This window comes from Gymnoscopelus microlampas (assembly GCF_963454915.1).
Source record: "Gymnoscopelus microlampas genome assembly, chromosome: 21".
Classification (NCBI taxonomy): Eukaryota; Metazoa; Chordata; class Actinopteri; order Myctophiformes; family Myctophidae; genus Gymnoscopelus; species Gymnoscopelus microlampas.
The window spans coordinates 5,962,743-5,976,599 of NC_139958.1; the positions used below are offsets into that span (position 1 = coordinate 5,962,743).

The following is a 13,857-nucleotide window of genomic DNA, read 5'->3' on the forward strand; positions in this document are numbered from 1 at the left end:
CCATCAGTAAATGCATGAGTGGACAGGACACTAGAATTGGTGGAGCTTAGGTTAGGTGGATGTTGGTTAAATTAAGCAGTGCACGTGTGTGTAGGTTTGCACATGCGTGTGTGTGAGATGCGTAAGCCCGGGCGCATTACACACACACACACACACACACACACACACACACACACACACACACACACACACACACACACACACACACACACACACACACACACACACACTCTTTCTTATGTGTACTTATGGCAGAGGTATTCTAGGGGGAGGGGTAAAATGGTGGACCATTCTCCCCATGTGAGCACTGATATCTACTATGATGACAGCAACGAGAGCTGAGGAACTCTTCAAACAGGATGCTGCTTTCCATACATACCAAATGAAATCAAATATAACATTACAGTAGGTTATTGCACTGTGTGTGTGTGTGTGTGTGTGTGTGTGTGTGTGTGTGTGTGTGTGTGTGTGTGTGTGTGTGTGTGTGTGTGTGTGTGTGTGTGTGTGTGTGTGTGTGTGTGTGTGTGTGTGCGCGTCTGCGTGTGCGCGCGCGCATGCGTGTGCAAGGGTCATGGAAGGCAAAGTGTGGGGCTGGGACATGGGCCAGGATTAGCATAAGGGAGATGGAGTGGGGTGACTGAGGCAAACTCCCAATGTACACAGTTAAATCCAGAGTGTTCATTTAACTCTGACAGTGTACGTACCGAGGATTCGATTGTGTACGTGGGCCACCTGCTCACAGAGCACATTCTGCGTCACAGAATGACAGATAGAAGAGTTTGAGATAAAATGATATAAATTATTGTTCATTCACATGGACATCTGTTTTGCTGCAAATGCTCCAACAATGATTAAAAATTAGATAAAGTCCTATGAAGTGGATCTTTCGCGTACATGTGCGCGAAATTTTGCGGTCATTTCGCGGATTGTGGCCGTTTTTGGGCGTTTCTTTGTTACTTTATTTCGGTTTTAGGCTTAGGGTTAGGTTAGGCTTATGTTATTTAATTATTATTTACTCCACTGAATACAATGCTACTGTATGTCATTAATATAAATGTTGTTGTTTTTTATCTTGACGAGAAACAAATTGCATTGAAAGTAATATTGACATTGATTTAATTCATCGCTGAATGGTTAGGGAGCCCGTCTAGGACTCCGGCCTAGGACTCTGGAGGTCCCGGAGGTCACAGGTATGATTCCTGCTGTCAGCAATGTGTCAAAGTGTTGTCCCTGAGCAAGACACTTAACCCCTAGCTGCTCCCCCCTCCCTGCTCCTCTGTGGTTCAGCACTCAGCTGGGTAAAGCTGAAAACTGTTGTACTGAGTTCCCCTGTGGGATATAAAAAATTGATTGAATTGATGTAAATTGCTTTCAACTTGGCGTCCCTATTTTGTGCATGTCATTATAGGTAATGACAAAAAGTTCCAAACATTTTCAATTGTATTTTTTTATAGTGAGAAAAAAGCACTGCAATCAACAAGCTCACAACACACTGCGATGTGACGCATTCAGAATACAATGTAGATCTTTAAGGTACAGGTTTATATATAAATGTGGCATGATCATCTCATTCTTCATCAGGATGTGGTTTCTCTTGAACTTCATAGATTTATAACTGACATTCTGACAGGAAGCTGATTAGATGTCATCATATTGTATGAAAGGAAAAGTCTGTTATAATCCTGACATTTTCACTTTAACCCTCTTTTTCTATCCTTGTCTGTAGCTACATTAATTTCACATCTACCATACCAGTTTAAAACTCTATCAATATTTATTTGCATGGAGTTATACTGAAGGCCATTTCTGTCGATTGCACAACATTCACTTTCGCCCATTCTTAAAAAAAAAATCTTATTTTTCTTTCGCAGAAAAAGCACTGCTTTTCCATTTTAAGAGGCACTTAGCGTGAATATTGAATTATTACATGATTTTATTCCTTTCCCAAGTTTCCATAACCAATTGTTAGCAAAGCAAAGCAATATACTGTACATAGGTACTTTATATCAATACTATAAATGTCATTTTATAATAAAACATCTATTTAGTAAAAAATGTAAATAAAAGGGGGAGCCAATGAACATATTGTGATCTCATCCCAGAAATATGTGATTCTCTGGGAGGATTTCCCTCTCTGTTCTATAAAGCCACGCTTTTGGCTCTTTAATTTCATCTCTGGTGGGCAATAATGACATCCTAAAAACAACCCAACCACTTTGTCTCCCCACAAATTACACTCTGTTTGCAAAAATATTCTAGATTTGGTCATTTAATAATGAATTTATAATGTTTATAGTCATTTCTCACAACATTTAAATACATTGTTCTGTTTCATATCCAAGCAGAAATATAGACATTATGTTGGATATCTTTGATGAAGTTTTGCCTCTTGAACGCTAGATGGCAGCAGAATATAATCCAGGAATTAAATTCAACATCACATAGTCTGTGTGATTTGTTTCTTGTCTTGTGTCATTGGACGTAACTGAGACAGAATAAGGGCAATAAATAGAGACTCTAAACAGCAATGAGAGAGTGGGATGAAACTGAAAACACTTCAGCCTCAAAATGTGCTTCCTGTGAACACATCTACAGTATATACCTGACAGGGTTTTACGTTGCTTTGCTTTACAGTGGAATAGATTGCAGAAATGTCTTAATTTCTTCCTTCACCCTGACCACCACCACCACCACCACCCCATTTGCCATTTGGAACATCTCCATACGCTGTATAGCTCCGAGATGAGGTTCCACAGTGTCGGGTGCAGGCAGGTGACGACACCGGCGAAAGTTGGCCACTATGCATGATTCTTACCTTTGTCAGCACATCGTATCCAAAAAAGTAAAGGTCAGCCCCCCTGCTCTCAGATGTTTGACATTTTAGCGGCCAAGAAAGTGTAAGCGACAGGTTGAACCAAGCGTTTAAATAGCTTTTTTAGTTAAAAATCATCTGAGTTGAAAAAGATTTGTCACAAATGTTCATGATTTTTCAAAAATAGCAGATCTATGAGCTTGTATATCTGCTATTAAAAAATAGCAGATATACAAGCTCATAGATCTAGGGTCGGTGACCAAATACATACAATTATGAGCAGCACTGATATAGCCACACCACTGAACACAATGCAATATCATTACAATAAATGTTGTGTTTTATCTTGACAAGAAAAACAATGTTGCATTGAAAGTAATGTTGACATTGATTTAATACATCGATGGAAGGAGGGTAAATTGCTTTGATTGATTGATTAAATATTTTATTAGGCAAAAATGTAAAACAGCACAGTTACATTTAAAATACTTTGTCTAACAGGTCCGTTCATGAAAGTCCTTGCGGTCTTGATTAAATGAGGGCCTTGGTATTCAATTCATAGACCTATATAGTGGCACCACAGTTATATAATATCATTAAAAAAAAACAGGTAAAAGATAACATTAACATGGGCATGTCATTATAGGTAAAGTGTTTCCAAAAAGTTAGAAACATTATCAATAAAAAAAATGATAGTGGGAAAAAAGTGCCGTGGTCAACAAGCTCACAACACGCTGCGATGTGACGCATTCAGAATACAGTTTGAAGATCTTTAAGATAACAGGTTAAAATTGAAGTTGTATGATTATCTCTTTCTCTATCAGGATGTGGTTTCTCTGGAACTTCACAAATTTCTAACTGACATTCTGACAGGAAGCTGATGGGTGCGTTCGGAAATTACAGGAGCCCAGGGGCCCTTCGGGGGAACTGGGCCGCGCGGTTAGCGACAATTACTCAAATTAAATGTAGGTTAATCAAATATTAAATGTGTGTGGGCCCCTCCTCTGTATTTACAGTAGTGGCACTGGTTCTCACTGGGTCTGAGCCTCAAACCCAGGCTCCTGGGGCGCTTTAGGGCCCCACCAGGCTGGAGTGCACTCGCCTATTAGTTTGTATTGGCCAGTTTGCTCAGTGCTGTATTTCCGAACGCACCCGATGTCATCATATTGTATCAAAGGATAAGTCTGTTATAGTCCTGACATTTTCACTTTAACCCTCTTTTTCCATCCTTGTCTGTAGCTACATTAATACAGACAATGTGAGACCACAGAGATATGAAAACCTAAACCTGGACTGGTTTAATAAAAAAAAACACTTTATATTTTATATTTTTCTGTGGAATATAATTTTATTTGACTTTACACCAATTACAAATCACTGCCATAATTGTATTGCAAATACACGTTTGAAAGTTTGACTGAGTGTCTACTATTTTTCATAAGAGTTTTCACATTGATAAATGGCAGAACAAAAAGTGTTATGGCAATAAGTGTGTTATGTTTGTATTACAGTTGGTGTTGTATCTTAGTTTGTGGTTGTGGTGTGTGTTGCATGTTGACATTTTCCCAGAGTGTTTCCTGCCATGCTCTGTCTCTACGGTGAGAGTGTTACCGCTGGTTTCTATGTTTCCACTGAATGTTGACGTTGTGACCTCATCAGCTGCAGCCACACAGTTCTATAGAACCCAGTGGTGGAAAAAGTACTACATTTTTTTTTTATTGAGAAAAAGTAAAAGCCGGAATTCAAAATTTACTTAAACAAGTGTTGGTATCAAAATGTACTTAAAAGTCCCAAAAGTAGAAAGTACTCATTATGTAGAATGTCCCATTTCACAAGTTTTCAAATGTATAAAATCAATTTGAAAAAAGCAGATCTACAAGCTCACAATGCGTCGCATCGCAGCGCATTGTGACGCATTACGCATTACTTTACACCACTATGACTGCAAGGGGGTGCTGGATCGTGGTATAGTGGACCTCAGACTCACTCAGAGGTGGGAGAAAGTTCCTTTTTCTTCCTGTCAAATCAAAAGACATACCTTATTATTTACATCATTTAACCCATTAAGACGTGAGGCTGATTCTACAAATATCTTCTAACTAGTTTTCTGCAAAACGTGTGTTGCTATAATACATAGCAACATAGGTTCTCAAACCTTTTCATGTCAAGGACCCCAAAAATTATATGTATTTGGCTCAAAAATATTTAGTTCCAGGGACCCCACAGAAGCAAAGAGTTAAAAATGTTCGCTTTAAAAACATTTATATATTCAAAAATAGCAGATCTACAAGCTCCTGTATATCTGATATTTTTGAATAGCCAAAGTATAAAATGACATACAGTAGATGCTTTCCCGGCTTTAATGGGTTGATGTCCAAAGAAATTTGCTCCGCTCAACGCTTGACGCACTTGAGTGATCTGAGAAATCAGACAGAAGTAGATGCTGTGTGGAAAGCAGCTAATATTGATAATACAGTTTTAATCTTGTAGGTGTAAATGTAATCAAGATTCATGAACTATGTGGTCTATTTTTGACTAAAGTTGTTTAGTACACAATTTTTGAATAAATTGTGTACAATACGAGCAGAACTGTGGGAAAGAACACACTCACTCACTCACTCACTCACTCACTCACACACACACACACACACACACACACACACACACACACACACACACACACACACACACACACACACACACACACACACACACACACACACACACACACACACACACACACACACACACACACACACACACACACACACACTCGCACTCGCACTCGCACTCGCACACACACACACACTCTCTAACTCACCAGCAGCAAACGCCAATCAAAATCAGCACAAACACTGAAACTCCAACTCCTACTCCAACTCCTACTCCATGTCCAGCTTTGGAGAAACACAACAATGAGAGGAGAAGTTAAAATCTGCAGTTCTGATGTCATTGGCCGTTATTCTTGATTGATGATTAATAATATTAGAAGTGATTGTATTACTGAAGCTGGATATGATCATCAAGAAAACAATGCTCTGATGATGCAATCAGAGATTATGTATGAAATAAAATTGCCAAAACATGTTTATCATCATGAGAATGATCATGAGAATAATGTAAATCTGAGGAACATGGGCAGTGGAGCTTTACTGCAGAGAGGCTTCCCCACCCCTATCCATGAATCCATTACAATAGTGAAAGGTCAACATAAGCATACAGGAGTACTGTAGGTGGATTATGAGACAGCCTTTTCTAGTCTTACCTGTTCTTGGGGTTTTTAATTTATAGATATTTTTTCCAAAGTGTGACTCTGGATTCACACATGCCTTTGTGCCGTTAGTTGTTGTCACACTGGGGATGGATAAAATAATATTAGTGATGGACAGCATGTAAAATGAATGGAACCTCACAGCATTATGACGTATGCTGCATTCACACTGAAAGCTACAAAGTCACACAGTATATCTGTCGCCGAGTCACTATTGAAGTGTAGATCAACATGCTTGTTGACGTCGAACGTGCGTCTGATGAGCGAGAACAATATAGGCTTCTGTTTAGAACATTCTACTTACATGATCTCCGTGCTTGGACAGAAACGAGACTCTTCATGTATCTGGTAATCCTTAATGAGACTTGAGTTCATGTGGTTGATTCCTTGATCTGGACATTTGCAGCGATCACTTTGACCTGTTATGAAGGTTTTCAAGGTTGGATTAAATTAATTGAATATTAAAACCATTATCTGTTATTTTTTTCAACTAACCAAATTAGCAGAAACATAAATAATTATCCAGCAGAACAACACTCATCGAAAAAATTACTGAGTAAAAATCTGTTTATAAAATAATCTAGCCATATTAGAAATGACTACAGATGGTATTATCCAAATAGTAGGACAGGTCTAAGCAACTTGATGTTCAACTATAAAGGTGCGATCCTCAGAGTGCATATCTCCACCAGGCCTGCTTGCCTACCCAGGGCCGTGTTAGGCCAGCCCTGGGACACAACCCTGCTCGGTTCAGCGGTACCTCAGATTAACTGTTCATACACAGTCTCTCTCACTCACACAGACAGACAGACACAGACACGCACACGCACACACCTGCAGCTAGTTTTACCTATTCTTCTGATATCATAGATGAAGTTTCCCAAATTTGACTCTGGATTCACGCATGGCTTCTTGCCGTCAGTTGTTGTCACACTGGAGATGGATAAAGAAGAAGTAATTGGATAACATTTCCAATGTGAGAATGTGTGTGAAATATATCAATATATCGACCAATAACTCATACCAAATATCAACAATGTTTTAAACAAACAGCAAACTACCAGTCTTTAAAGCACCTTCACAGAAAAACAAGGGCAATGTCGATTACAATAAGCAGACATGGCAACCAATCATGACGTGTTGCAAACCCCTTTTTACCAAACACGCCCCCTTTCCACAGCCACGCCCCCACCCTATATATATGAACAGAAGTGCACGCCCACAATTCAGTCTAAACACATCCCACAAATGGACAGGGTGTTTCTTAGAGAGTGTTACACACACTCTCAAAAACATTAACTCTCATTGCCAGACTTATTTCTGGCCGCGTTTGCCCACTGCCAGCGATTTTTCGATTTTCTTACCTTTTTCAAGTAGTCACAGAATATTTATCTCCATTATGATCGATCCCCTGATGATTGCTAATCACTGAGGGTTATACTGTGTGGTTTCACAAATGTCATTATTAAAAATATATTTTTATTTTTTAAACTCGTGATAACTCGTTCTTGGTACTCAGGGCATTCAGAAAAATACTTGTGATAACTCGTTCTTGGCACTCAGAAAGTTAATGATGAACAGTGTCTAAAATGAATGGCACCTCACAGGAATATGACTCAAGGTCGTTTCAGACGAGGAGAGGTTTTTCGCTTGAATCAGTGGGGATCACACCGCGATCATTGTTATTTTGTCCTCCTGTGCATGGCGGGGAAAAAAGCTGACCACAATCCAGCTCTTGCCGTCCGCAGGCCTGTGCACGAAACGAGCATGGGAATTTCACGGGACCGTGCCCGCTCACCTTTCCGCCCCTCAACTTCTCCACGCCTCTCATTGAAAATGAATTACATGGCACGTCAACCGCTCCCCGTCTGAAACGACCTTAAGGCTGTTTAAAAACATTCTACTTACACAATCTCCCTGCCTGGACAGAACTGAGTCACTTCATATATCGCGTGGTTTCTGATGAGACTCGGGTGCATGGATTTGATTACTTGATCTGAACATGTGCAATTACCATGTAGACCTGTGGAATGAAGGGACAAGACGCACAGACGCATAGTTGCATTAAAATAATGAAATTAAATTAAATGCTTTAGCTGTGTTTTTTTCTCGACTAACAACATTAGCAGACAAATAAATAACATCACATTATTCTCCCCAGAACTAAAGTAAACCAGAAGAAGATACAATGAAAAGACTAGAGAGTAAAAATCAGTCATTTGTCTATACAAATAGATGACAGGATTGTAAAAGCCATAGTTTTTCAAAGCAATCTAACCATGTTCGAAATTACTATGGTGTTATCCAATTATTAGAAAATGTTTAAGAAACTTGATGTTCTACTAGAAAAGTGTGCTCCTCAGAGCACAGATCTCCACCAGTTCTGCTCGCCTACCAAGGGCTGTGTCAGTCGTGGGGTGCAGCCGTCAGGACACAAGGAATTGTTGCGGGGGGAAAGTTTGTACGACAGATGGTGCAACTGTTCATGTCATGTTTGTGGTCATGGGGGCACAACAAATGCAAAATGTTATACCGTATGTCGTAGAAATGCTGTTGCCCCAGCTTCCTCGCATCCTGACATCTACACCCCATTACGAACTCAACCCTGGCTAGGCAACCCAGCCTGGCACTGATATGTGCTCCACTGAGCTGCCTTTTTTATTTTTACCTGATCTTTTGCGAATGATGAACTTTCCCAAGTTTGACTCTGGATCCACGCATTGCTTTACCCTGTTAGCTGTTTCCACACTGGAGATGGATAAAATAATATCAGTGATGGACAACGCTTAAAATGAATGGCACCTCACAAGTAACACTTTGTGAATTCATACACATCATTAACTCTTATATAATGCTTAATAAATGATTAACTCATAGATTAATTCATCATGAATAATTAATGGTTAAGTCATTATGACTTATAAGTTAATATATCATTAGTTAAGGGTCACACATGGTGCGTTTGTAGATCAGCTTTTTTTGGTCTCTTCTATGCCCAGGATGAGTGCTCATAGGCGGGTAGCAGTATCGAGGAGAGTCTGTCTCTGGTGGTGGTTGTTGTTTAAAAACTTCCATGTGGTGAATGGCTGTGTGTTAGGCTGACAGGGGTCTCCCAAGTTGGACTGGCTCACTAGAGCCAGGGGGACCCTCAGCTACTGTAGGTCATCGTTTTCATCATTAGTTAATCATTACTTATGCCTCAATTAATGATGAACTAAATGTTAAGTCATTATCAATCACTGTTTGTCTGTCTGTTTTATTTTATGTTTTTTTGTGGGGACTGCGGATGAAAACTAGCATCTTTGCTAAATCCGGTGTATTTACGTCCATGTGACATCCATTAATATGCATTGTCCTGTGCAAATAAACAAATAAAGTAAAGTAAAGAATTAATTATAATCTGTTACAGTGTTACTGAACATTCTACTTACGTGATCTCCCTGCGTGGACAGAATCTAGACGCTTCATATATCTGCTCATTCTTAAAGAGTCTTGGATGCATGGTTGATTCCTTGACCTGAACATTTGCAGATAGGTGTACCTGTGGCATGAAGGGACAAGCCATGAAGCATTCAAATAATTAAATATGAAAACCATCTGTGTTTGTATTATTTATATTTTTGAGTGACTAACGATATTAGCAGCCACATAAATGACACCAAATGATGTTAGTGTTAGTTAGTCAGTAGTAGTTTTATTGTGGACATCAAAAGCAGTTTAATACTATGCCTTCATTTGATATCAGTGAAAACATAGACCAAAAAGGTATAGGCTGAAGCCGTAGCTTATTGTGCCTACTGCCTACCATTTTAACATTAATAATAACTATCATAGGTAAGAAAATACTAAAACAGACAAAACAAATAACTGACTGACTTAAAACCTACTTTCTTGAACTATACAATATCAGCCAAGTATAATTCATATTGCTTGTCATAGTAGAATAGAATAGTATATAATTTGATGTAGTATGTAATATAATACAATGTAGTATGTAATATAATACAAAATAGTATGTAATATAATATAGTGCCTATTACCGTGGTATGTTTTATAATATGATTATAATTTGCATAATATAATATGTACTATAATCTAATACTTTGATAATATATAATATCAACAATCATTACATAATGACATAATACCACTAGAATTATATATCATACTAATGTTCTATATTTAGCTATTTTGTTAGATTTGTACTTTTATTTGTATTTCTTCATTGAGCTATTAGTTCATCATCTCTAAGTTGTTCCATAGATTTACCCTTTAACAGATATACATCGGTAACGGTATTGTTAATTCATGCCTTTTTAAAAAAATGCCAATTCCCCAATTGTACTAGCTCTCTCTAGGCCGGAACAGCTCCTGGATACAGCGTGGAAGCAGGTAGTTATTATGTGCCTTATACATTATAACTGCAGTATTTAAGTATATTGTGTAGTTTTAAGGTGTTTAGTTGAATGAATAGTTGATTCGTTGGTGCGTAGTAGTCTGTTTGTTTGACAATTCTGATGGCTTTCTTCTGGAGTAAGAATATTGTTTTGATATTTGTTTTATAGTTGTTCCCCCATACTTCCACAGTAACTGATTAGCCGTTCACAGACTCAGACGCGTGAGCCCCACCCCTCCACATATCACCCCCCCCCCCCCCCCCCCCCCCCATGTGATACGTTGCACTGTAAGTATTGCACTGTAAGTATTGTGCTTTTTGCTTTGGCAATGTAAACGTATGTTTTCTCATGCCAATAAAGCCCTTTGAATTGAATTGAATTGTATTGTAAGTCATAGAAATGCTATTGCCCCAGCTTCCTCACATGATGGTGGAGATAAATGCTCTGTTGAGAAACCTTTTCTTGTCTTACCTTTTGTTTTGAATTGATAAAGAGCCTTTCCCAATGTTAACTCTGGATCCACACATTTCTTGTGGCCGTTAGATGTTGTCACACTGGAGTTGAATAATATAATATTAGTGATGGACAGCATGTAAAATGAATGACATCTCACATGAAAATGACTTATGCTGCTGTTTAGAACATTCTACTTACATGATCTCCCTGCTTGGACATGACAGAGTTGCTTCATATACCTTCTCATCCTGAATGAGACTTAAGTCCATGGAGGCGATTCCTTTATCTGGGCATTTGCAGGCAGCATGTTGACCTGTGGAATGAAGGGACAAGACACGTATACAAGACACAATAGTTGCATTAAAACAATTAAATATGAAATGCTTTATCTGTGTTTTCAATGCATTTAGTTTTTTCGACTTAAAACATTAGCAGACAAATAAATTAATGTATTATCCCCAGAATTAACCTTTTGTCTATAACAGTGGTTCTCAAACCTTTTCATGTCAAGGACACCCACATTATTGTAATTGTCTGCGGACCAACACCTGAAAATATTTTGTGCCAGTTACTCCATACAAGTTTTGGGTTGTTAAAATGTTTAAAAAATATTCCTAGTGTTTAAAAAATAAATAGCAGATCTATCCCAGGTCTGTATCAGTCGTGGGGTTCAGCCGTCAGGACATTTGCTGAGGGGGGAAATAGAGTACGACAGATGGTGCAATTGTTCACGTTCGTGGCCATGGGAGCACCAAAAATGCGTTTCACTGTAGGCCTATGTCACAGAAATACTATTACCCCAGCTTTTTCACATCCTGACGGCAGCACCCCCGACTTACACAGCCCTGGCTATGCAACCCAGCCTGGCAGAGATATGCTCTCCACAAGCTTGCCTGTTATACCATAACGTGTGAGAGATGATTCCAAGATTGACCCTGGATTCACGCATATTCTCCCGCCGTTGGTTGTTTTCACACTGGAGATGGATAAAATAATATTAGTGATGGACAGCATGTAAAATGAAAGTCACCTCACAGGAATATGACTTAGGCTGCTGTTGAACATTCTACTTACACAAACTTCCTGAGTGGACAGTCTAGAGTTGGTCTATATTCCACGTAATCAAATGGTGGATGCATGTAGTCGAGTCCTTGACCTGAACAGTCAGGTTTGCAGTTACCTGTGGAATGAAGGGTCAAGACACTTAGTTGCAGGAACAGTTGCATTCAAATAATTACGTTAAAGCCTTTAGTGTCTCCGCCAAGCCAAAAGGTATGCCCGAGACTGTGTTTTGCACCGTGTCCATCCTTCCACGCACGCGTCCGTGTGTGTGTGTGTGCGTGTCTGTCTGTGTGTTTGTGTTTCCGCGTTTGTGTGTCCGTGTCCGTGTCCGTGTCCGTGTCTGTGTGTCTGTGTCTGTGTGTGTGTGTCTGTGTGTCTGTGTGTGTGTGTGTGTGTGTGTGTGTGTGTGTGTGTGTGTGTGTGTGTGTGTGTGTGTGTGTGTGTGTGTGTGTGTGTGTGTGTGTGTGTGTGTGTGTGTGTGTGTGTGTGTGTGTGTGTGTGTGTCTGTGTGTGTGTGTGTCCGTCTGTGAACAGCTAGTCTCCGGCACTGTTGGTTTGATTGCAGTGAAACAGTGCACACAAACACCCTGGATGCCAATTCGGAACCTCTGTCCCAAATATTTCAGGTGGGCCTGTTATAGCGCTACCAGGAGGCCGCTTTTTGCTAAACACATTTTTTGACAGTACTCCTACAGCTTTTGTCCAAATATCACGCAAATCGGTACACAGTATCTCTAGAGTCATTAAACAAAACGGGTCTTTCAGATTTTTCATATTCTATCCTGATTGACTAAGATTGGCTTCCAAAGTTTGCAGGACTGCTCCGTTTTGAACAAAATGCCTCAAATCATTAACACAGCATACAATGTTCGAGAAATTTTGCAAGCACATTATCTAACTAGGCCGAGGAAGAAATGCCCCTTTTTCTCCCCAATTTAGTCGTTATGCCAATGAATTCCTCCCCACACATATTTCTGTGGGTTGTCACTGATGTGATTAAATTCCATCTGCTACCAGGAACAACATTTGCACACATGAGTTATTTTTACACAACTCAATAATCAGAAACCATTCATGAATATGAGTTGGCAGAGATGGGCGAAAGTACATCAAAGTGGTTTTACAAATACAAAATACTGGTCTGAGAAATGTATTTGAGATACAAATACGTGTAGTGTTTTTTGTTGCTTTTGTGTTTCTTTTTACCTCTCTTTCTCCCCAATGTACTCGTTATGCCAATTAATTCCTCCCCAAACACATTTCTGTGTGTTGTCACCGCTGTTGTATCCTACTGACTCACCTGGTCCATAGGAGTCCCAACTGCGAGGTGTCTTGATACCTGAGCCCCCACCGGTAGGAGGTTTGGTTGTCTTCTTTGCTGAGGGGGAGTTTTACTATTAAATTTGGATGCTATACAGTAAATAGACAACCGATATACTGTAGCCAAATACAAATACTCTGTAAAGAAAATTATCACAATATAAATATAAAATACTGAGAAATGTAATTGAGATATTAATATATTAATTGGGGGTGCTATAAATAGACAACCGATACACTGTATCTCTGCAAAACTCAATAATCAGAAACTATTAATTAACATGAGTCGGTAGAGATGGGTGAAAATACATCAAAACATATTATGATACAAATGACAAATACTTGGTCCAAAAATGTATCACAATACAAATACAAAATACCTGTCTGAGAAATGTATTTGAGATTAGATTGCGTATTTTGAAAATACTTTTTATAAAAATTGATGAAATGATTTGTCAATTCATAGATTGGCTGCCAATTATTAAATTAATTGCCTAAGTCAGAATTTCTGACATAGGCCTACAGTATCACAGGAGCAG

The 13,857-nt window shown here is 39.1% G+C and overlaps 1 protein-coding gene across 1 annotated transcript in view; it reads right to left on the bottom strand.

Annotated features, from left to right (window-relative positions):
• LOC311037371 (uncharacterized protein) overlaps window positions 1-13,857 on the bottom strand; it is a gene marked incomplete at its 3' end in the record, with an annotated part of 208,389 nt that overhangs the window by 57,451 nt on the left and 137,081 nt on the right. Inside the window, exons 8-10 of the mRNA XM_084046496.1 lie at window positions 8,752-8,831; window positions 7,992-8,106; window positions 6,998-7,016 (exon numbers count right to left, since the gene is read on the bottom strand). Of these exons, the coding sequence (XP_083902622.1) occupies window positions 6,998-7,016; window positions 7,992-8,106; window positions 8,752-8,831 (214 nt within the window). The remainder of the gene's footprint in view (window positions 1-6,997; window positions 7,017-7,991; window positions 8,107-8,751; window positions 8,832-13,857) is intronic.